The sequence below is a fragment of the Mauremys reevesii genome, linkage group 10, assembly GCF_016161935.1.
Source record: "Mauremys reevesii isolate NIE-2019 linkage group 10, ASM1616193v1, whole genome shotgun sequence".
NCBI lineage: Eukaryota > Metazoa > Chordata > Testudines > Geoemydidae > Mauremys > Mauremys reevesii.
This window is the reverse complement of record NC_052632.1, coordinates 38923235-38948147: the sequence shown is the minus strand read 5'-3', so window position 1 is coordinate 38948147 and position 24913 is coordinate 38923235. Positions and strand designations below refer to the sequence as shown.

General features: G+C 53.3%; 1 protein-coding gene across 2 annotated transcripts in view; it reads right to left on the bottom strand.

The window, feature by feature from the left end:
* Positions 1 to 10373: 10373 nt before the first annotated feature.
* The window catches only part of SEMA7A (semaphorin 7A (John Milton Hagen blood group)), a 58359-nt gene continuing 43819 nt past the window's right edge, over positions 10374 to 24913 (bottom strand). For both annotated transcript variants that reach the window (XM_039491989.1, XM_039491988.1), the window contains exons 8-15: positions 23586 to 23725; positions 22817 to 22998; positions 20483 to 20591; positions 18923 to 19121; positions 14952 to 15067; positions 14152 to 14303; positions 12679 to 12752; positions 10374 to 11143 (exon numbers count right to left, since the gene is read on the bottom strand). In XM_039491989.1, coding sequence (XP_039347923.1) covers positions 10779 to 11143; positions 12679 to 12752; positions 14152 to 14303; positions 14952 to 15067; positions 18923 to 19121; positions 20483 to 20591; positions 22817 to 22998; positions 23586 to 23725 — 1337 coding nt within the window. In that variant the 3' untranslated portion in view covers positions 10374 to 10778. The remainder of the gene's footprint in view (positions 11144 to 12678; positions 12753 to 14151; positions 14304 to 14951; positions 15068 to 18922; positions 19122 to 20482; positions 20592 to 22816; positions 22999 to 23585; positions 23726 to 24913) is intronic.

Here is a 24913-nt window from a genome sequence, read left to right as displayed (position 1 = left end):
GTGCTCACGTTTAGCTAATGTGCTCACCCCACAATCCGAAACTGCCTCCCACACCTCCCCAGGTGACCAAACCCCCAAACAGCTCCTAACCAGATGCCCAAACCTCCTGCTTCCCCTTGAAAGCTTCTACAATGCAGTGAGTCATTGGCATAGTGGAAAAAAAATATGTGGACACAGTGTAAAATACATTGACTTTAGTAGCAAAGGGGATAACACTGGGGTTGCTGCATTGATTGAATTATTTACATTCACTTTTTGCTTAATTAGAAACCCTCCCGTTTGTGATGTAAATGACAATAGTGATGCAGAATTTCCACGCTGCTGCACCAGAGTGTTGCCTGGGGTTAAGCTCACTGCATAGCACCCAGGTTTGATCCGGAGAGTGGCAGCACTTCATTGCATGTTGAGGGCTATCAGCACCTCACCGGTTTGCACTGCATGGCCCCAGCCAACACCTGCTGCTACGAATGCAGAATCTAGCGTGCATAGAGACGTGCAGAGCTGCACCCTCAGCCGAGGGGGCTTCCTCACTGCTTCAGCAAAGGTGTGAGCTCCTCTTCCTCTAACTGCATTCAGCCCTCTAGTGCAATCTCCAGCCTCCACTGACCCTACTGGCAAGGTGTGAATCCTCCCCCACACCACACAGTGCAGCTCTGGGAGGTGTGAACCGCAGAGCTTAGTTAGAACTAGCCACATGCAAACATTTCTGAGAATGGACAGGCTGAAGGCCCGCTTGGCTCTAGCCACACAGTGTAAAGGCAGGGTTAGATGGAGGGAGGGATAGTTCAGTGTTTTGCGCATTGACCTGCTAAACCCAGGGTTGTGAGTTCAATCCTTGAAAGGGCCATTTAGGGAACTGAGGCAAAACTCTGTCTGGGGAGTAGTCCTGCTTTGAGCAGGGGATTGGATTAGATGACCTCCTGAGGTCCCTTCCAGCCCTGATAATCCATGATTCTATGAGACTGAACTGTGTTCTTGTGACTGTTAAAACACTGGCTAGTATAAAGGTTTAGCCTGTTTAGATCCTGTGCAGCTGAAAGGCCCCATGGAACTAAGTGAAACTCATTGTTATGAACATTTCAGACCAGACTCTCAGCTCCCTGCAGAGCTGTGCCATTTTACCCCAGTGAGGCACCAGCCCAATGCCTTCATTGCCAACAGTTCTTAGGAACAGGCGTATTAAGCCACGTCTACACTCCAGCTGCCACAGCATCACGGCCATTGCTGTAGTGCAGAAGCTTCCTATGTTGCAGGAATCAGGGTCTTTTCCGGCACCGTAGTTAATCCATCTCTTCACGAGGCGGTAGCTAGGTTGACAGAAGAATTTGCCCATCGACCTAGCCGTGTCTACATTGGGGTTTAGACTGACCTACCTAAGGTGCCACGGCATGACATTTTTCACCACCCTGAATGACGTAGCTAGGTGGGTCTAATTTTAAGTGTAGACCAGACCTTAGAGCCAATTATTTGGTGTTCACCACCTCCAGCCAGTAAGACGTGGACACCTAGCATACTCCCGGGCCTGACTACACAGGGGTTCCTGGATCTTGGCACACAGCCCAAGATCGCGAGGATCTCGGCGAGGGTGGGGGGGTGGCAGTGAGGCTGGAATCTCCTGGCCTCACTCCAGTGCCCCAGCACAGTACGTTTTGCTGGGGCACTGAAAGCAACGACCCCCTCTGGCTAAGCTTGGCTAAGGCTTTGGCTGGTGTCACCCGTTCTTGTGCAAGGACAAGAACTATGCACGCACTGGAAATCACAATAGAGCAGGAAGAAATACCATGTGCCAGAGCCCTGTGCCTTTCTCTCCAAAGAAGGAAGCAGCCTGTTGCTGAAGTCTGCAGCCCATTGTAATAGCACATTGAGAGGGTGGGGGGGAGCTGTTTGTGTTAGTTAACCAGGGGCTTTCTGAATGAGGCCAGCAGGGAAAGGTGATTCCTGCCTCACACCATACATGGGGCTAGAGGGGAGCAGCCCGGAGGTGACTCACACTGGTATGACGGCAGGAGGCCCACAGGAAGGACATGCCAGCTGGGCACACCTGGTATGTTGTGAGTGACTCTCTGCAGCATCACCCTCAGCGCAGGTTCCTGTGGGGTGAAATTTACATGCACACGCAGTATCCATCCAACTCAAAAGTCAGCCCAGAGGTTTTGGCATGAGTTACCCTCTGAGATGCCAGGTGCATCCGTGGGTAGCTAGCCCCACCCACTGCATGTGCCGCCACAACAATGCTGCTATTTATAGCATGCTCAGCGTTCACTCAATCAAAGCTAGCACAGGCATGGCTCCTTGAATGGGGATTCAGGCCTCCAGCTGCAAGGGCCACAGCCACACAGAGCAGGGTCCATCCCCTCCACCCAGGGCCAGCTCCAGGGTTTTTGCCACCCCAAGCGGGGGAAAAAAAAACAACCAAACAAAAAAGCCGTGATCGTGATTGGCGGCAGCTCCACCGTGCTGCTTTCTTCTTCGGCAACACTTCGGCAGCAGGTCCTTCCCTCCAAGAGGGACCGTGGGACCCGCCGCCGAATTGCTGCCAAAGAGCCCGACGTGCCGCCCCTGCCCCTTGGCTGCCCCAAGCACCTGCTTGCTGAGCTGGTGCCTGGAGACAGCCCTGCCTCCATCAGCTCTGGCCCCAACCCCCTGCACCCAAAGTTGCTGTGGATGCCGTTCTTTATTGCTGTGCGGAGACCCAGCCTGGCACACGGGGCCGTGTGGTAACAATGATGTGGACCCAGGAGTGGCTCTAGCAATTTTGCCGCCCCAAGCACGGCGTCATGCCGCGGGGGGCGCTCTGCCAGTCGCCGGTCCCGCGGCTCCGGTGGACCTCCCGCAGACGTGCCTGCGGAGGGTCCGCTGGTCCTGTGGCTGAGGTGGACCTCCCGCAGGCACACCTGCGGATGCTCCACTGAAGCCGCGGGACCAGCGGACCTTCCACAGGCATGCCTGCGGGAGGTCCACTGGAGCCGCCTGCCGCCCTCCCGGCAACCGGCAGAGCGGCCCCTGCGGCATGACGCCCCAAGCATGCGCTTGGCGTGCTGGGGCCTGGAGCCGCCGCTGTGTGGATCCCACCCCCCACCCCCATCTCCTAGTCCCACCTCAGAACCCTGGACCGTGGCTGTTTCAGGCTCCTGCCAGAGGGAAAAAGGCTCAGGGCTAAATCCTGGCATCGATCTCCTGCATAAGTCACAAATTAAACACTCCTGCAGGCTTTTCCCAACACGTGCCCTCACACCCATTTGCAGGGTGAAAGGATGCTGGCACTTAGCACGGAGCAAGCACTTTTCTGCCATCGCCCATCGCACTCCCAGTGCTTTGGAAAGATGGGCCCTTTTCATTGTCAGGGAAACTGAGGCACTAAGAAGTAAAGTGAATTGCCCAGCACCATGGGAGAGATCACACAACCTGCCTAAAAGAGGAAGAAACATATCCCAGGCTGTAGGAGGTCTCTTGGGAGAGGCAGAGTGCTTTAGCGGATAGTGCACTGGACTGGCTCTTGGGTGAGTCATGGCGCCGCTCTGTGCCTCAGTTTCCCCTCTAACCCTTTGTCTGTCTTGTCTGTCCAGATTTTAAGCTCTTCGGGGCTTACACGCTCTCTCTCACTGTCTGTCTGTTCAGCACCTAGCACTGTCGGGCCCTGATTTCAGTTGGGGGCCTCTCCGTGTTACCATAATGCACATAACAACTAAGCCTTGAGTTGCGTTTGGTTTCAGAAGCCCCTCCTGCACATCAAGGAATCCAGGGAAGACATCTCTGCAGATGCTAGATGGCAAACCACCTGTAAATGCACTGAGGGGCCAGATTCTACCCTCAGCTGCGTGCACCCATTGACAGCGGCAGAGGGCTCAGTGCGAGTAGATCACTGAGGTCATGCCCAAGAGCAGAATGTTGACCACAAACAAACTTGTTTTGCCAGCTGTTCCCTCTCCAATTCCTGCCTTTATTTAAAGAGACAGAGCCAAGATTTCAGGCTGCGATTTGGCTGGCTTTGGGTTTTGGTCCATTGTCTGACACGCGCGCGGAAGCTTAACTCACATTCCACCCCCATCCCGCCCCCTCACCCTGCTGGTTTTCATTTCCATTTGATTAACAACAACTTCTTTTTCCCATTTCTCACTTAGCACAAGTTTTTTGTTTCATTTAAAGAGACGTTGTCCCAATTACTGCAGGTCTGCCAGGGTACAGGAGTTTTGTTTTGCTTAAAAACTACAGTTCTTTACTGAAATGAATACACATGGCGTAGCAGAGTGATTACTGCTACAGCCAACACACAGAAGCCCCCAACCTGCAATCGAATCCATGCAAGGCCCCATGGGTGGCCAGGGAACCCCACCTTCAAGGAGGTTAGCCCCCAGCCCCACCCCTTCCATCCAAGGTCCTGCCCCCGCCACCAGAGGAGCCCCGGCTGGCCTGCCCCAGCCACGTCAGCCCGAGCACTGGCACTAGCCACCCCTGGCCCCCCAAGCCTCTGACCGCCAACCTCAGCCCCAAGCTCCAGGCCACCGGCCCCCTCTGGCTTCAGGGGAGAGGGTGAGTGAGGGCAGGGCTTGGGGTGGAGCATGGGCAGGACGCTGACCTCAGTTAGGGGGTGACTTAGCTTCCCCTGGCCTTTGATAGCCGCCGCCCATGCAAGGCCCCACACCCCCACTCTGACCTCCTAGAGCTTCACATAGGTTTTCATAGATTCCAAGGCAAGAACCACCATTGTGATAATCTAGTCCAGTGGTTCTCAAACTTTTGTACTGGTGACCCCGTTCACACAGCAAGCCTCTGAGTGCGACCCCCCCCCCTTTATAAATTAAAACCACTTTTTTATATATTTAACACCATTATAAATGCTGGAGGCAAAACGGGGTTTGGGGTGGAGGCTGACAGCTCACAACCCCCCATGTAATAACCTCACAACCCCCTGAGGAGTCCTGACCCCCAGTTTGAGAACCCCTGCTCTAGTCTGACCTCCTGCACAACACAGGCCAGAGAACTTCCCTACAATAATCCCTGCCTAGAGTGTATCTTTTAGGAAAACATCCAATCTTGATTTAAAAAATTGCAGTGCTGGAGAATCCACCATGACTTTTAGTAAGCTGTCCCAATGGTTATTGACTCTCTGTTAAAAATATACACCTTATTTCTAGCCTGAATTTGTCTAGCTTCAACTTCCAGCCATTAGCTCATGTTAGACCTTTCTCTGCTAGACAGGGTGACCAGATGTCCCATTTTTAAAGGTACAGTCCCATATTTAAATCCTCCTGCAGCTGTCCCAACTTTTTCTTAAAAATGAGCAAATTGTCCCTTATTTTCTCTCTCTCCTTCCCCACCCATCAGTACCGGCAGGTTCTGCTGCTGGCCAGATCCCTGCTCGCCAGCCACCCGCCCACCAGTGGTGAGTGGGGGATCCAGTGGCTGACAATGGGGGTGGGTGTGCAAGGCTAGTGGCAGGATGAAGCTGCAGCACGTGAGGTTGGCCGCTTCCCCTGCTGGTCTGCCAGCACAGCCCCTGCTGCGTGCCAGCTCTCAGCCAGCAGGGCTCTGCCCCCGTCCCATTTCCAGCCGGTACTGGCTGCGCACTATGAGATGCGGTGGCTGGTGAGTGCGGGCAGGCGCCAGGTGGCAGCTGGTTACGTGTTACCTCTGCTGGCCACTCATCGGCCCTTTATGTGCTCCCCCCTCACTGTCCTTTCCCTGCTTTGCCCCTTCACATCTCCATATCTCCTCCGTATCTCCCCCGGCGGGCACGTCCCACTCCCAGCGCTGTGCAGAGAACCAGCCCCCACTGGAAGCACTCAGCTCACTAACAGCCTGGCCTGCAGGCTCCTTCCTTCCCCCACTGCCTCTGGCTGGGCCGGTGCCTCAGGAAAGCCCAAGATCCTCCGGCCCGGGGTGCTGGATAGGAGGAGCCGAGCCCTGCATGTGCCAAAGTCCTGCACAGCACTGGCACGGGAAGCATCTCCGCCCCTCAGCTAAGCTCTGAAGTGGTGGTGGAGGGAAGCGATTTCCAGCCTGTTTGTCCCCCAACCCCACAGGGTCCACAGCAGGACCTAGGTAGGGGCTTAGCACCCTCTTCACCTGCCCCCTAGGGCACAGGGCTGCTCCATCCTCTAGGCACCCTCCCCTGCTGAGCCACCTCTCTTGCCCGCTTCACTGAAGCCCCTGGTACACAATGCATTCTTAGGGCTTAACCCCTTCCTATCCGCGCTGGAGCTGGGGAACAGGAGGCAGCTGCGTTATGTCAGTGGCCAGCAGCCAGGGGCGGCTCCAGGCCCCAGCATGCCAAGCGCGTGCTTGGGGCAGCATGCCGCGGGGGGCGCGCTGCCGGTCGCCGGCTCCGGTGGACCTCTCGCAGGCGTGCCTGTGGAGGGTCCGCTGGTCCCGAGGCTTCAGTGGAGCATCCGCAGGCACGCCTGTGGGAGGTCCACCGGAGCCGCGGGACCAGCGGACCCTCCACAGGCACGCCTGTGGGAGGTCCACCAGAGCCACCTGCCGCCCTCCCGGTGACCGGCAGAGCGCCCCCCACGGCGTGCTGCCGTGCTTGGGGCGGCGAAATGGTTAGAGCCGCCCCTGCCAGCAGCAGCCTGGAGGTGTTAGCTGCCTTTCAAAACTATGTGGGTAGGAAGGGACAAGCTGCTTCCAGTCATGTGGGGAGGGGCAGAAAAGAGAGATGAGCTCTGCAAACCCACAGGCCAGGTCATCCCTCTCTTCCCCCACCCAGCTGGAAGTAGCTCCCTCCCCTCCCACACAGTGAAAAAGGCTGCTGCTGGCCACATTCTGGTATGAACCCTGTGAAGACATGACACCATGAGTGGTGGGACCATGCCAGGGGCCTAGCCAGGCATGGAGGACGGAGAGTGCCAGGGAGGGAGGGTTAGAACGGTCAGTTACCCCCCACCCCATCTGAGAGAGGAGTACAGGACTGCATGTGGGGGTGTGTGTCACCTCTCCCCCTGGGGAGGGGGTGGAGTAGGGGAGTGTGTGTAACCTCTCCCTCCTGTGAATCCTAAAGCATTAAAAATAAGAAAGCAAAAAGAATCCAACTACACGTATTTCTTTTTAACAAGGGCTCAGTCAACTTAATGTTCATTTGAACATTTGTACTGCATAGTTCAGATTGATTACCATTGAACCTGCTTGAATACGAGTGTGCCCTGTACTTCAGCACAGGGAAATATGGTCTGCTAGATGGAAGAGCCAATTATAAAATATTTGTTCCTCAAATAGGTACTTATAGACAGTATCAAGTCACCCCTTAACCTTCTCTTTGTTAAGCTAAATAGACCAAGCTTCTTGAGTCTATCACTATAAGGCAGGTTTCCTAATCCTTTAACCAGTGTCATGGCTCTTCTCCGACCCCTCTCCAATTTATTAACATCCTTCCCAAATTGTGGGCACCAGACTTGGACACAAGATTCCAGGAGCGGTCACACCAGTGCCAACTACAGAGGCGAAACTAATCTCTTGGCTCCAACTCCTCTTCAGGTATCCCAGGATCACACTAGTTGTTGATTATCCACCACGGCTCCCAAACCTTTTTCCGAGTCCCTGCTTCCCAGGATAGAGCCCTTCCCCCCACGTCCTGTAGGTACGGCCGACATTCTTTGTTCCTAGATGCATCTATTTACATTGAGCTGTATTAAAAACACACATGGTTTGCCTGCGTCCAGCTTACCAAGCATGCCAGCTTGCTCTGTAGCAGTGACCTGGCCTCTTCATTATTTACATGGCTAAATTTTTGTCTTCAGATCCACTTCAGCACTTCCTAGGAGCATGGATAAACCTAGCATCCGCCTCCACCTGTTACCACATGTTCACGTACAGCTCACCCTGTCTATATGCAGGAGTTAAAACAGGTTAGCTAACAGGTTTTCAACTGTGACTTTTATCCTAGTGTGGACAGGTCCCCCACACAGGCTCTGTTGAACACATTTATAATCATGTTTCTGGTGGACGTGTAAGGTAGGGCAGGGAGTGGGCAGCTATAATTAGATGTATGGCTAGGTGTATGGATAGATGGCATGGCATGCTCCAGCTGCTGCCGAGGGGCTCAGTCCTGCCGAGCACTGAGCCCTCTGCCCCATCTCCAGCACAACAGTACCATGTGTGTATCTTTCAGCACAGGCAGTGATTTAGGATTGCCTGTGTGCGTAAAGTTCTGCCTAGGAGCCTTGCTGGCTTGGGGTCTAAACGAGCAACGAATTAAGCAGTGAGGTTCTGGCTGGCTCAGGATAGGCTCCGGGGTAGAGCCTTTCACCTCTGCATCACCTCTTCAGATCCAGGTCAGTGGCCCAAAGGCTATTCCTTGCTGGTGGCTATTTGGTGGCACACATGACAAAGGGCTGTTCTCAGCACTGCCCCTAGTGGACAGGTCTCCATCTTGCAACCTGAATCAACGGTGTCCTAACTTGCCCCTTGTTGGCAGTCCCAGCAATGGGGTGAGATCAGGGAGCTCCCAACCGCTCCAAGGACGCAGGTGGAGTGAGCTGGTGAGGAAAACATGCTCTGTGGATAAGCAGCACACTTCACTCTGTGGGGCTGGCACCTTGCCCCAGCTCGGAATTCACTTTTGAACGAAGGCTTCTCCTTTTCCATCACTGCCCCTGAATTCCAGTAGCGGATCTGCAGTGAGATTAACATCTCCCCCAGCTCCCAGCCCCACTTTGTTCCTGGCTGCCCCCCTTGCAACGTGGTGCGACGGGGCGACTTCCTTAGCGTTCCTGTGACTTTGTGGCTGTGCTTTGACTCAGGCAGGGTGCTGGTGTTTCGATTCCTTGGCTTTCTGGCTTCCCAGCAAAGTCATCTTAGCCACGCTAACCAACAGCCAGGAAGAAATGTCGTATTGCTGAGAAGTAGAACTTACCCAGAATACCCATCATCTCCACCCCATTCCCCAATGCCCCTCCCTGGCTGTTTCTGCTCAGTCCAATGATGGTTAAGACTTCCCACATGTGGAATTACAACCCAAGGACACCTCAATACACATAGCCACATGCCTAGATGATCTGCTGACTGCTTTGCTGAATCGGGGCCTCAGTTTCCCACCCAGCAACTCTTTCCACATGGTAGGACCCCTCCAGCTAAGAGATGGGGCTGTAATCATGACCACACTCATGCTTTAGTTAATGAGAAGTCACAGTTTTATTGAGATGCTTTTTTGGGGGGGGGGAGAGGGGAGATTAAAAAAAAATCACCCTCTACAACATGATGCAAAATTAACTTAGAAACATAATAAATAGGCCTTTTAATAGTCACATCATTATGATACTAAAGTGCTTTGAAAAAGGATGTAACAGAATCAGTGTATACGACGCAAGAAAGGGTTTACGAATATCAGAAAATGTAGTGCAGCAAAATATGCTCCAGGGCTGAGTGGCCAACACCCAGCAAACTGACCAAGCATGTGACGACCTAAGGAGAATTCTCCTTATTTCACAGTTTATCCTTATCTCACTAGTTGAGCTGAAATGATCAGACACAATCAACTCTGGGAGGCGGGCTGGGGGGGGGGGGAATCCAGTCTTCTCCCTCCATTAGGAGACTGGTCTCCGCCCATCCATCATGCACACATCATGGAGAGAGGAAGCCACAGAGCAGATCCTCTGCTGGGGTAAATCACAAGCCAGTGGAGTTACACCAGCTGAGGATCCAGCCCTTGTTTTCCTTCTAGCATCACTGAGAAGCCAAGACTCTTTTGAATAATTCTGATGAGACAGACTTGGGCATCAAGGTCTACATTTTGTCCTCAGATACACATCAGCAGCTCCCAGCAACTTTAGAGAGACGTGTGTGCACGTCAACAAGGCCAGAATTTGACACCAGAACTGGATTATTTCCAGGAAAGTCTCCTCATCCATCCATCACCACACACTCATCCCCATGGTATCCAAGTACCTCTTGCACATCTTTCTCCTTTGCACACAGCCCTGCTTAAAGCCAGCTCACGCTCATGAGTGCTACATGTGGGTATTGCTGTCTAATCTGTCTACAGGCAGGGTCACTAGTGCTGGTTCCTGATCCCTTTTTCTAGTATATAAACTCAATACAAAAGGTTAAGCAAGTAGAAGTCAATATAAGGTATAAAATTTTTGTAACCAAACCTCTGAACAGAGATGGATGCAAAACCACTCCCAGTTCGGAGGCTATTTTCTACTCTGGGGCTGTTCAGACACAGCTTTCAGCTTTGTGGTTAGCTCCTCTCATGTGCAGGGCTCAACAAGATGCCAGAGCTATTTGCCCCCTGACCTCGAGAGAAGTGCAGATCCAGAACTTGATAGGACTCAGGTCTAGCACTAGTGCACCTGCCATAAACAGTTCCAGACTGAGCAGGAAGCTCTGCTCCCAGCCCTGCCCCAACTCCACCCCTACCCCACCCCCTCCCGCCCCCATTCCAGATCAGCCCCATGTTACTCTTTGGTGGCATTAGCTTCAGTCCCGTCCTGCCCCGTCTCTTTGGTGGCCTCAGCTCCTGTGCTGCATGGAATCAGGAGAGGGATCTGGGCTGGTTTCATCCTCTCCATTCAGTGTCCCTAAAACACCATCCGGCATGAAGCTGCCATGATGGACTCGATGCGCACGGACATGTGGGGGATGGAATCCATCTGCTTCAAGTGGAAGGGATGCCACTTACGAAGCTGAGAGGGGGACAAGGTGCACAGAGATGAATGTCCAGAGAGCAGCCACTGGGATGGGGCGATCCCTTCCTTGCTCAGGTGCTGGTAAGAAGCTGAAGATCAACAGTAGTCCGAATGGTGAGTCCTGGCCCACCAGTGTGGATACCACCCCCCATTTCACTGGAACAGCCGGGCAAGAGCCATCATCTGCAGGAAGCCCAGCCAGAAGGAGGGGGAGGCGGCCACAGCCTGGCTCCTCTGCATCAAAGTCTGGGAGGGCGCAGGCTGCTTCAGCAGCCATTCCTTCACGAGGGTTTGGGAGAAGCCATTCTCCTCCGAGATGCAGGTGTAGCGCCCGTAGTGGTCGTGGGTCATGTTCTTGATGAAGTGGATGCAGGGCCTGTGGGTGGAGCCGCAGTTCTGGACGTGGCTGCCATTGTGGTGCCACATGTAGGTGGCGGCGTGGGATTCGGTGGGGCAGTGCAGGAAGTAGCGGGAGAAGAGCGCCACAGTGATGTTCCGGTAGCTCCCCGGGCTGTCCACTGGCAAGAGAGGGGAAGTGAGACGGTTGTCCCCAAAACATGGTCCAGCATGAAACCAACATTTCCCCCTTACTCATGGGGGGAGGGGGGAAGGTGGTCTCAACCCACCCACCTATTCTGCATGTCCACCCAACCTGAATACACAAGCCTGATCTGAGGGGAACATCTCCATGGACTTCAAGGGGCTTTGCAAGGCCAGTGTTTGGAGGCTCCCTCTTGCCTCTTTAAAAGGCCCCAGACCACACCCAGGCAGATTTTAGAGGAGAAAAAGGCCCCTCTCTGTCTGACCCCAGCAGCCCCCTGAAATAAGTCAGGGCCAGCTGGGTGCCTGCAGAGTTCCCATCGCTATCAGTGGAGCAGGAGACATGCATGCAGGAAGGGAATGTGGAACCTGGGTTTACAGCAGCTGTGAGGAACCATTGCTGAGAACAGCGGGATGAAGGGTTACTATGGATCATGGGGGCTGTACACAGGGTGGTCTGACTCCAGCTTCCTTTGACTTCAGGTATTTTATAGTGGTTAGTTTGGCTGTGCCCCACTTGCCTGGGCAGGAGTGGATCAGACCTGTGTGTCATAGACTCTATACTGCTAATAGCGATTCTCTAGTTCAAGGGGCAAGGGCCTGTGGTTTCAGAACAGAAGGAGCTGAACTCTACTCCTGAGGAAGTTGAGTGGCCTCACTTGGCACTGTGCTTCGTGCCATGAAATGCTAGGGGCTGTGAATCCATCACTTATTTAACTACAAAGAGGTATTAACACAACCCTGCACATAACAGGAGTGAGAGATTCAGTCCTTCTCACCTGACTACAGGTACTAGCTGCTTAGGAGCTTCAGTCCCCCTTCCCACAGAGGGGAGAGCAGTTTACGCATAACAGCGCTTACTCTTGGCCACTAAGGGTCTGTCTTCACTCCAGTGTTAGCCGGGGGGAGGATCAGTACTCCTGGGTTAACCTAACGCCAGGTGTGAGCAGCCACTGCAAAGCCTTGCCCGTGTTAATGCATCCTCACTGGTGCTGTGCTCCCCCATGGGTTGCTAGGACTTCTGGGGTCCATTCCAGGATTCCTAGCATTGCAGTGAGCTAAGCCTCTTTGATTCTTCCCAGTGAGTTGTGGGAGTCTGTCTTGCTGGGCACAGGGTGGATGTGGGGAAGGCAGTGAAGGACTACCAACTCGCAGGTGCAGCCTCGCTGCAAAGCGGGCAGGTTACCAGCGCCAGCGAAAGCAGAACCCAAGCACTAGCCTGCACCCCCTGCCGAGCCAGCTAGCCTGGGTGCAAAGCACTGCTCAACCCAGAGAGAGGGTTTTGCATGTGGATGGGAGCGGGGTTGGGGCAACACCCAGGAAAGAGCCTGAGTCAACTCTGCAGTGAAGGCAGATCCTACAAGGTACAATCCTCCCAAGGGAGGTAAAAGGTGCATTAGAAACCTCTTCCTAAGACATTAATTACCTACCCTACCCGTGCCCCAACTGCCTGACTTTTCCCAAGAGCAAGTGGCTCTAGAAATCAAAGAGCAGCGCTGATCGTTAAAAGTACCTTCCTGCTGTTTGAAGACCAAACGGGGACATATTTCCGGTGAGGACTCCAGGGTCACATTCTGTAGCATTGTCCTGAATAGAAGGGAAGTGGGTACAACCATTAACAGAGAAATAAGGTCACCAAGTTGTTTATATTGGATTTCCTTCCTGGCCTTTGAAGATTTCTCTCCTGGGGATCAGAGTTGGCCCTCCTCCTTCCTGGCCCACCAAGTGACTGGGTGAAGGGAGAGAGAGACATTGTACCATGCCCAGTAATCTCCTCCACACACATTCACTCTGCACCAGTCTTTTAGGGCCTGTCTACATTACAAAAACAACACTAATCCCTGGCTCTTATCTAGTGCATTTTATCAGTAGATCTCAAAATGCTTTATCAACGGAGATCAGGATGATTATTCCCATTTTGCAGATGGGGAAACTGAGGTAGAGTGGGGAAGTGACTTGCCCCAGGTCACCCCGCATGCCAGAGGCAGAGCCAGGAATAGAACCCTTGTTTCCAAAGTCTCAATCCAGTGCTGTGGCTGCTAGGCCATGCTGACCCCACTGTGTACACAGGACTGTGACCAAATCCCCTTCTTGTCTGTGAGGACAGGTAAAGCAGGTTATAACCATGCTGGAGAGCCAGGTGCCAGCCTGGGTAAAGCCATTAGTAATACTTAGTTCTGTTTGCATTGGTAGATCTCAACAGATCAGGCTGTGATACTTTTCCCCTCCCCTTGCACTCTTCTATGAGAGAAACTACACCCAGTAACACCCGGGCAGGTAAGTGTTCTCCATGTACACAAGGATTTCAACTGCTTGTGGAGCAACAGCTGGGGTCAATTGGTGCAGCTCCATTAACTCTGATATTGCTATGTTGTTTTATGCCGGCGGAAGGTCTGGGCCCCATGTGAATATGGGTCTCACAGGCTGACGCAGAGGTAGGTAGGTATCATCCCGTTCTCATTGCTGGGCACTGCTGCATTCCACCCCAGAAGTGGGTGCATTTAAAGCAGAGTGTGAAAGCTCCATCTAGGCTCTGGATTAGCCAGGATCGTGGCCAATGGACACAGTGCTTTCCGGAGGGAAAGCTAGCATGGCTAGGTCAGCTTCCATGCTGCAGTCACGGGGTGTGATTGCAGCTCAAGCAAATCCACCCAAGCTAGCACTATCCTGGAGCAGGGAAGCTGCAGCAGGGTGAGCTCTCTCATAGGCTGTCCAAACCCGCCCAGTACCCTGGGGAGCTCCTCGTGGGGCAAGCCAGCGCTCAAGCTTGCACTGCTGCAGCTTCACTGTTCCGGGACCCAAGCTAGCTGGATTGTAACTCAAGGTTGGCAGCTTGAGCGGCAATCCCACCAGGTGACTGCAGTCTGGATAGGCTTAACGCCTGTGCTGGGCAAAGCAAGGGGGTGTTCAGGGTCAGGGTATATTTATTGTCACCAGCACTGACACCAGAAACAAGCAATAAAACAGTGAGCAAAGGGAGACGTACAAGTTAGTTTTAACGGAGACGCAGTTCCCATCTGCCCATCCGCAATAAGGATCCTTTGCCATGACGCAGCTCTCGCAGCTCCTGTGATACACCTCGCACATGTCCATGGGCACCTGGACCACCTCGGTCGGCGAGCTCACATAGAGCTTTGCCTGCATGGGGGAAACAAGGCAGAGCTATTACTCCAGCAGCAGTTCCTCACACCAGGCGCCTTCCCAAACTCCTTCTAGTCTTCATTCCAAAGGCTCTCAAAGCTCTCAGTGAGCTAATACGTGCACAACCAAGGAGCACTACCATTGCAATGCAGCCATCTCTGGGGTGGAACAGCAGACAGCACGGCGATGCTACACAACAAGCAGGGAAATGAAGAAGAACGTAACATCCCACCAGAACTGCAAGAAGAAGCTGAAACTGCAGCTACCCAGGTTAGGATTTGGAAACTGGGCCCTGGGATTAACACCCAGCTCTGAAGGCAGCGCCGCCACCAGCAGCAGCGCAGAAGGAATGGTGGCATAGTATGGGAATGTGTTAATTTGGGGGGGGGGGGAGTTGTCAGCGGGGGTCCCAGTAAAAAAAGTTTGAGAACCCCTGACTTCGATAAATGTCCTTCAATCCTATGGGAAGCTGGAGGCAGCTTCAAGATACAGACAACCCAAGCCCTGATAGGAAAACTGGGCTGTTTCCAAGTCTGGTGCCCGGATTCTGCTGCTTGTATCACTGCAGGTGGGCTGCAGCCTCTCAGACATCTCCTCTCCGCTGCGGGATGAGGCCAATGCAGAGCGACGGAGGAAGGAACTCACCCTTCTATGATCCAGGGTCATGGCCAGGATGGGAGCTGGCGGTTTAAAGGGCTGGATCTCTAGGATGTTCAGGACGCCGTGTGGCATCTCCACCATTTTGTGGATATACCCTTTGTCTGCAAGGGAAAGGAGAACACAGGTCAGCCCACAAAGCAGGGAGACTTGGAAACGTAGGAGGATGGTGCCAGGGCTATGCAGGGAGTGGGGGAGAGAAAAAGCATGGTGAAGATCAATGGCCCTGGGTCTAAAAGCAGAACCTGCCCTTTTCTGCAGTGCCTCAGGCTGCATGGGAAAACAATGCCCTCTTTGCGAAGCTTGGCATGAATTAGTCACAGGAACCAGCAGTCCACTGGAGCTTCCCACAAGGGGAAGATTCCAGGGCCCTGACCGCTGCTGCTACGGATGGCAAAACAATGGCAGCCTTTTCAGAAAGGGCTCGGCAGGGCAAAAGCACCATCAGGAACACGGCCAACAAAGGCTGGTCCTGTCACTGAGTGCGCTCAGCTCCATACCCTGCAGCCCCCGGGAGCTGGCTCCCCGTTGCCACCTCTCACAGACTGGGAGAGGAGGCCCTGCTGCTAAGAGCAGGAAGGTGTGACTGTCCCTTTAACACCACGGAAAGGAAAATAAACCCAACCCAGATCTTTCCCCATCTCGGGGAATTTGACTAGACCACAAGTCTGGTCTCTCTTCCTCCTGCTCGTGAATCACATCATGTTGGGGGGGAAAGGAGGAGTACACACCCTCCTGTCCTTTTCTGCGTGGATGCAGACCTCCTTGTTCTACGTCGCAGGTGGCCGGAGAGTTGCACGCCCTCTGATCCTGCCCCTACAGCACCTGCATGACCCTGGAGAGTACAGCCCACTGAAACTGACAATGCTGCACTGGGCCATCCCAGGGCACAGTGGGGCCTGGCAGGGCTCCCAAACACTGCCAGCAACCAGCCCGCCTGGGAGGGCACTGTTGCCAGAGGGAGGAATCCCAGGCTCTATGGGGTCACTGTGCAATTGGGGAGAGGTGCTGGGAAGGGAGCGCCACCTCCAAAGCTAGTGATCTTCCAGCTCTGCTTCTGTCTCTTGTCCTCATGCCCAAGCCCATTGATGCTTCTAGGCAGGGACAGAGGGGTTGGGGGAGGGGCAGATAGCACAAGGGCATTGCCAACACCACTATTTAAAGTCAGGAGTCAGGGGAGCCCCGAAAATAAACAGACAAAACTGTGGGTTCTTCAATGGGCCTTCTGCTGCTGGGTCCCACTTTCGAGTTCTTCTCTGCAACCAGGAGGGCTAGAAACTTTCCATGTGAATTTCAGCTTTTCTTTTTAAAACAATGATCACTTGACTCCAGGAACTGGGGCTTTAAAGAAAACCCCAAGCATTGAGACGGGCAATGATGCAGAGAGGACTCAGGAGAGGCAGTGATACTGGAAGCATGGGGAGGAGACAGCTCAGTCCTGAGCGTATGATGATGCGGAATCAGACATTCTATCTATTCACCTAGTTTAGGTACTGTGATATTGGGGGCCGCACAAGTATCTGAATGCTTCACAATCCTTTATGTAGTATCCTCACAGCACCCCATGAGGCAGGGCTCTGCTATTATCCCCACTGTACGGATGGGGAACTGAGGCACAGAGAGAGTAAGGCCCAGATTTCAAAAGTAGCTAGGCACCATCCTTCCTACCTTGCTGGGCACTGATCTATCGAGTACGACAGTTTGCAGCAAACCCCTCTAATAGGGAATTGGGAGGACTATGGAGTCAGACATAGTTCTCTGCATTCAGCTCGGGGCATTGGCTAGATCAGAAAGTTGGGTCTGTGGTGAGCAAAGATCCAGCCACGTCTGCCAACGTGCATCTGATCAGGGCACTTACACTGTGAAACAAAATCACCAACCAGTAACTTTCCAGCCACAAAACAAACAAACAAACAAACAAAAAAACCCACCCCAAACCCTTTGGAAAGTTCCCATGTTGCTCAAATGATAGAACAGCAGGTGGAAACTGGCTGGAGGTTTCTATGGAAATCCTGGGGGAATGGAAAGCACGAGAGGGAAATACGGGGATATGAGTGTTCATAGAAATGGCCGTATGTTTCAGGGTTAGGGAGCCAAAGCTCATGTTCCGTGTCCTGAGACTTTTCTCAACCCTTGGGATTCTGATGAATCTAGAGGTGTTTTACATCCTCCCGACTGAAAAGTGGTTGGAAGCCACTAGTTAACTGAGCTGCGTGGGAAACCGTTTTCTCATCCCTCCAGTATTTTCAAGGCTTTGAATATTTTTCCCCCTCTCAGGAGAGGGACAAAAAATTGAAATCTCAAAAACATTTGCAAACCAAAACCAAAATTGAGCCCATGTCAAACGAAAGCTTTCGTTTCAGTTTCAACCTTGGCCTTAAACCTTTTTTTTTTTGCTCCACTAAGCGTAAACTTCTAAATCAAACAGGACCACCAGAAATGGGTGAGTGGGGTTTTGGTATCACAAACGTCAAAATGAAACATCTCAACACTTGTGAAAGTTTTTTTCTTCCCCCAAAGATTAGTCAAGTTGGGAGATTCATCAAAACCGACCCTGTTTCGCAAACAGTTTCCATTTGGAAGCGGGTTTTGACAAAAAAAAAAAAAAGTTCCCAATCAGCCCTGCAGGTGGATGCTCTGCTGGTGGGCAGGGCAAGGCTGGGAGACAGCCTAGCCTACCCCACCTTCCCTGCTCCCTGCTGGGAACCTCCGCTCCTTCCCCCACTGGCCTCTGGGAAGTGCCCACTTCTCCCCTCTGCCATGCCCTGTCCCCAGGGAGGAAGCAGACCAGATTGTGACAGCAAGAGGGCAGGAGCTCAGAAGTGGCTCAGTGGGGGGGAAGGCAGCCAGCACTTGGAGGACACGGACATGGATACACACACACAGAGGAGATGGGTATTCTGAGCTGCTGCACCTCGGTAGAGTCACCTTTGCACAGCCCCAGTGTTCAAAGGGGGGGATGGGAGAGGGTTTGGATCTGGGCCTTTGCTTGGGGAAAAGGTTCTTAGGTCACCCTATGCCAGGCTGCCCAATCCTAGCTCTGTACCGAAAGCCCCAAACAATAAGCAGCAGGAAGGGTCTATGCCTGCCAGCCACTGCCATCTTCCCCAGAACCAGAAGATGGGCGTTTGCAGTGCTTCATTTGTAATGGAAGAGGTGCAGAGGCTCAAGCAATTTTTTTAAAACTTTCATAGCTGAGGTGGCAAGCCCAGAGGTACTGGGGCTCTGAACTGCCAAGTCTAGAGGAACCGGGGCTCAGCCCTGGCTGCCCTTTGACAAGTCAGCACCTACCACAAAGCAATGTCACAGCTACCACAGAGCACCAGAGCAGTGGGTATTAAATAGATCACTCACACACACACACCCCTTTTCCAGCCTGTACTAAGCATGGAGAGAGGCTCCACTGGGGCCTGGTCTTCAGCTGGTATAAAGTGAGTCTAGTTCCACTGAAGCCAATGATGGAAGGAATCAAACGGAGCTACATCCCTTTACACCAGCTGAGCACGTGGCATGTGATTGCTATTTAGTAAAGGGCCCCGTTTCAACAAGTAAAACCCAAGGCACTGCACTTAGTCATGACAAACTATGAAATACAGATGCTTCCAGCTCAGGGCCTTCTATATCAGGGTGTGCTGTAAAGAACAGGCTAGAGGTAGGGATGTGTATGTGTGTACACCCATACCGATTCCATCTACAGGATGGAATTGGAACTGTTTACCTGTGTGTCATATGCCCTATACTGCTAACAGCTCATGGAGATTCTCCTTTAATGCTTTAGGAGCAGACTGCTATGCGTTCTATTCCTGCAGTCACTGGAAATTTCCCAGTGGCCATGGGGTGTAGTACAGGGACAAATGCAGAGCCCCTAGATGGCCATGGATTAGCTCCAGTCCAGTGCTCCAGAAGGGGCTGCCCTGCCTGGGTCCTGAGGGTAAAAGGCGGAGAAAAATGGTCAGTACCTGTCACCAAATAGAGGACGTTGTAGGTGTGTCCGTCTCTCGCCTGGATGCGGTGCACCCCGATTTCCTGGTAGCAATTCTTGTTGTGGAATAGGGGGCTATTCCTTGGGGCAACGGGCTGCACTCTTTGCTCCACCTCCGGGTAGAGGTCAGCTATTTTGAAAGTCTCAGGAGGGGTATGATTTCCGTCCCAAGGGCACTGAGCCAAGAGAAAAAAACCACCACCACATTATCAGGGCCATCCAGATCCACAGGGAAACAAAGACATGGATGAGCCATCTCCCCTGCTAATTCCCCAAGGGAGCCCCGGGACGAGGAAGCTGGTTACCAGGGCTGTGCTCAGGCACCTGTGCTCTACTGTGCAGGCAGAAAAGCCTCTGGGGAGAATTCCTGCAGCACAGCTGTGGCGTAAAGCAGCCACAGGCCACCCTTGATGCCTGGTGCATGCCTGGGGGGCAGGCTCTGGAGGAAGTGGGGCTATAGCACAAAGTGGTAAGGCAATTCTAGGCAGCACTGCAGCCTGCTCAGGGTGGGCGGCCTAAATTTCGGCCCCCGGCACAGCCCAGACACAGGAGGGTGCAGAAGGGGCTTAAACCACCATGCCACCCGCTGGGCTGGAAGGTTTGTCTCCAAGAGACACAGGTAGCCCATATTTCAGAGGCTGTCCCTGGTTCCCACCAGGGAGGCATTAGCTAACTGGGGAGAGGGAACGTGGTTTCTGCAGCAGCTGCAATCCCAAATGCTCCAGAGATGTCAGTCACACACGCTCAGTGTCCCCCTGACAGGACACTAACAGCCTGAGGCATAGGAGAGCCAATCACCCCTACTTCTCATGCATTGGTCATAGTCTTATCCAGCCCTGTTATATCATAGACTATCAGGGTTGGAAGGGACCTCAGGAGGTCATCTAGACCAATCCCCTGCTCAAAGCAGGACCAATCCCCAGATTTTTACCCCAGTTCCCCAAATGGCCCCCTCAAGGATTGAACTCACAACCCTGGGTTTAGCAGGCCCATGCTCAAGCCACTGAGCTATCCCTCCCTCCCTATACATTAAGGACTAAAATGTGTCACTGTCACCTGGCCAGGAACTTAGATTGTAAACTCGTTGGGGCAGGGACCATCTCAGCGGAAGTGCCCTAAAAGTGTGGGGGGGCCCCACAGGTACCCAAGCACCCCCGTGAGGTGCTTTCCCTTCACTACCCATTTCCCCTCTTCCCCGCCCCCCGAGGTCCCGCCCACTCCTCTCTGCCCCCTCCTCCTCCTGTTGCTCACCCTTACTTCAGAAGTGGGGGCAGGGGCATGGCCCCCTGGCCCTCCCTGTTCTGGTACCCCTGGTACAGCACCTAGCATCATGGGCTCCTGGGCCCGCACTGGCCCCCCAGGCACCATGCGACTAGAACTCATCAGTTTCCCCCATTTTACAGCGGGGGGGAAGCAGGAGTGGCACAGAGAGATGAGGGGACTTGCCCAAGGAAGTGTTGGGAATACAAGTCAGATCTTCCGCCTCCCGGTGCTTTAAGCATCAGACCACCCCCCCGGAAGGCCGGCTGTCGCTCACCTGTCCAGGACGGACGTGGGGCATGTCCTTAGTGTAGCCTTTGAGTTTCGATGTCCGGAACACAGTGTCAATGTCACCGATGGTGTAGACGCAAACGGCTGAGTACCCCCTACAAGCAACGGAACAGAGGATCAGGGCCTGGCTGCCATTCTGCTACGGCTCAAATTCTTAGCCATTGTTTCTCCCAAGCTGGGGGGAGGGGGAAACATTTATTACATAACCATTGATAGGGACACTTCTAACTAAATCCCAGACACGTCTCAGCCAATGAGAATGGAGGGATGAAGCAGCAGATCAAAGCCATGTGACAGTGGAATAGGAGCCATATGGGCCAGGATATATTAGCCAGGACATCCTAAACCTGAAAATGTGACTCAGGCAAAACTCCCACTGAAATTAATAGGGAGGGCGCCAGGGCTGTGCTTAGTACAGAGATGCTGAAGTCTCTCTCTTCCTATCTTAGGTACTTCTATGGCCCCGTTCCTGGAACCGCACCATCTTTAATGGATTTATCCTCACAACCCCCCCGGGAAGCAGGGCAGTGCTGTTATCCCCATTGTACAGATGGGAAACTGAGGTACAGAGAAACTAAGTAACTTGCGCAAGATCACATGGGAAGTCGTCAGCAAAGCAAGTGAGTCTGCATTGAGGAGGAGGGAGGTCAGGGCTCCTGCAGGGGGAGAACTGCAGAGTGAAGCTGCAGGGAAAGGTGGTCTCCTGCAATGGTCCTCCAGGACAAGACATGTCCTCAGGAAGGAGGGGCTGAGCCCAGCTTAAGCCTGGGTGAACGATTGTGTTTGAAAATGCTTAATAAAAACCCAGACCCTTGCAAGGGTTGTGACTGAAAGAGACTGAGGAGTTTGTTGACGGAGCCCTGGTGAAGAGGGAAACAGGGGCAGGGCACAGCAGAGGTGCCCCTAGCCCTGAAGGGGCACTTGGGGGGCAGCCGACTCCGTTACACAATAGGATCACATTGTGATGTGGCAGCAAATGCCATACCACTGGCATCTTCTCAGCATGCCGCTACCTCAGCATCCAATGACACTGCTGACAATACAACAGCCTCTCCTGATGGACCAGCAGGTGCGGAAAATAAATGCTTTAATTGCCTTGTGTGCTCAAAAATTGGGAGAGTGCTGCCAATTTCAGGACATGCAAACACAAGCATCGCCAGGGTCACTCTCCTGGATCTCACAGAGAAACCAGCTTTTCAAGAAGTGTTTGCTCAGCACCTAGCCCCGTGGGACCCTGATCTCGGAGAAGAGCCTTTAGCCACCCCCATAATACTTTTCTCTTTCTCGCCACCCCCCCACCCCACCTCCATCTCCTCTCCAATGTCCTGGGCATCTCAGTGGTGTCTCAAATCAGCAGCATTAAGCACCATAATGCGAAACAGCAGGGGGAGAGTGCAAAGCAAGATTCCTTGAGCAGGGATTGCTGGAGGAAGCGCCATACAGGAGCACGTTGACCCTGAAGCTAATAGTTTGTCACAGAGCTGATACTTGGCCTCCTCACCTCTGTGCCCCTGGGAAGATGTGCCCCTGAAAGTCTTGACTCACACTGGGAGAAAGCAAGAGAAACAGACAGGATGGAAAGGAGCAGCAGACACCCAAGGGCTAGGCATCCCACTGAGAGGGCTCACCCCAGGATTACAGAAAAACAAAAAAGCCCGCAACATAAATACTACAGGGAGAGAAGGGAAAGAATATCAAGGTTAGGACCCAGAGTGGGCCAAGTTACTTGGGTTAGGTTAAGACATGGAGACGGTCCTGGCTTCACCCAGAACTGGCCCTAGTAGGGGCAGCCAGCCCTTTTATCTGGTTTGCTGGGCCCTGATTGACCTTTGCCTGCTCCCACCCCTTCTAGGCACCAGTGGACCAGCTCTCACTGGTTCTGCCTGCAGCTGATCATGGGAGGTCTCTCTAGGCAGCCCCTAGCTGTCCGAACTCACTGTTCTTCCCTCCCAGCAAGGCACCTTTTGAAGGCGGAGTGCACCAAGGTGTTGGGGTCACCAACAGGGAGCAGTGAATGCCTGGTACACCCCATCACAGGGCCCCAATCCTGCAAGGCATTGGGGCCTTGATGGGGATGAAGGTGCTCAGCACCTCTCAGGGTTGAGCCCACAAGCTGCCTTCTCTGATGGTGTGAGGAATAAAGCCACGGATGGCAAATAGGAGCAGAGGAGCTTGTGCTTTCTGTCTCATGCCTTTCCCTCTCAGCTATGAGGGAGCTGAGGTGAGTGGACCAGCTATCTAGCAGTCAGCTCCTGAGGTGCCTTTGAACACCCCTCCCCTCAGCTCTGAGGCGGTGACCTGTGTGGGCAGAGATACTCACCAGCAGTTGGAGAAGAGTCCATACACTCTGGTTTCCCTCCAGTTCTTGTCTGACGGGACAAAGAAGACATCTTGCAGCAAGTTGAAGTTGCTCTTGGTGGCTGGGTCGACGCAGACCAGCGTGGCCTTCAGGAAGGTGGTCCACTTGGAAGCAGAGAGGGAGCTGGTGCCCCCTTTGTCTCCCTAGGGGACACAGCAGAGCCTCAGAGCCCATCCCAGAGGAGGGGGATGCAGAAGGGAATCTCTGGCACACTCCCAGCCCCTTGAATGGCTCTCCATTATATATCGTACTTACTATTGCCCCCCCCAATCACCACAGCATGTGAGCACTTCACTATCTTTAATGTGTTTATCCTCACAATACCCCCGTGGGGTAGGGCAGAGCTGCTATCCTCATTGTGCAGAGGGAGAAAACGAAGGCATTGAGACACTGAGGGATTTGCCCAAGATCACACAGGAAGTCTGTGGCAGAGCCATGTCCTGATCCCTGGTTTGCACCTTGGACCACCAGACCATCCTTTCAGCTTGCTCCCTTCCAGCACTTCACTTCTAGGCAGGTCAGAAATCAGGGGGTGGTTACAAGCAAAAAAATGACCTATGGCAGACGGGTTCTCTCTTCACCTCTAGCACTGCTTTGTAATGCCCACAGCAACCTCCTCACCACATGGCCACACCAGCTCCCAGGAGCAGGGGAACTCGTGGAAGCAATGTATTGGCTCCCATACTCTCTCTAACCCACCCTGCCTGTCCCCGCCCTGCGTGCTCTGTACCTTGCACAGCTGGGCCACTCTGGAGACTTGTAACGGGGCCTCGGGACTCTTGTCCGGATTGTCTTCTCGAAAGAAATAGTAGATCTTGTCATCATGGCGCTCATCTTGCTTGATGACAGTGGCTTTCACAAACTTTGGGTCTGGAATGGAGGAGGAAGAGCCGTGAGACTGGGACAGACAAGCAGACATGTCCTAAGAATCTCTCCTAATACAAGGGCACCTGTGACAACCATTGCCAGGGACTGAACCAGGGACTTCTAGGACTTAAACAAGTGAACTTCTGCAGCTGGAGCTGAAGAGACATGCTATAAAGCCAGGAACTGAAACCAACTCAGCTCCTCTATAGATCAGACACAAAGAGAGACCACCCCTGACACACTCGGTGCCTTACCCCTGTTCCTGTGCCAACACCCTGGTTTAAGACTCTGGATCTTGCTTTTTGCAGCTTCCTTGAAGTGTCAAGGCTTTGAAGTCCAGCTCAGCCGAGTCCCTAGGCTGGTTAGCATGGAAGGAAACCCGTTCCATGGAGACAACGGAGTGCGTAGGGGAAATGCCACGGCATGGAAAAGGAGGCCCAGCGGGCTTTGCAGTTGTTTGTGTTTAACTGGGGAAGACCGGAAGGCTGGTAATGATGCAAGAGCCCTATTAATACACCTCCCTGGCTCCATGAAGTCAGCTGGAGGGGAGCGCTGAGGCTCATTACTTCATGTCCCCCAGCACGGAAGAGCCTGATTACGTGATGCACTGGGAGCATCTGCTTTGTTTGCTTCCGCTGGCTCTGTGTTTGCACTTGACTTGCTGCCATTTTTGGCCCTCATCTGTGAGGGGGATAAAATCCCCTTGCCAGGTGGAAACCCCTGACTCTTCCCTCTGCCAATCCACCAGCCGGGGAGCGGAGGGTGGGGGTGGGGGATGCTTTCCAGATTTGGATTCGTTACCAGGCCCCTGGCTGGAGCTATAGAAGGAGCAGCCTTTGGGCTCCACCAGTTGCCCATTTATGGCCAGATGAGCGACTGAAGCTCTCTGCTCTGTTGCCACAGACAGTCAGTGATTGCAGCTGGCAGGTCAATTAAACAGCTGCATTTCCTTCCAGCTTCAGACATGGGATGCTGCGTCCGCTTTTTCAGTTCTTTTTACACAGCTACTTCTGTTTCCCCTCCCCCCCGCCCCCCACTCACGCTGGAGGAACAGTTCCTCTGCAGCCACTGCCCAAAGCATTTTGCACAGCACTGGCATTTAGTCCCCATCATTACAGGGATAACTTCCCCAGTGCAGCTAGAGCAGGGGTGCTAGGAGTTGCTGTTTCCCTGTTTGCTAGCAATGGCTGG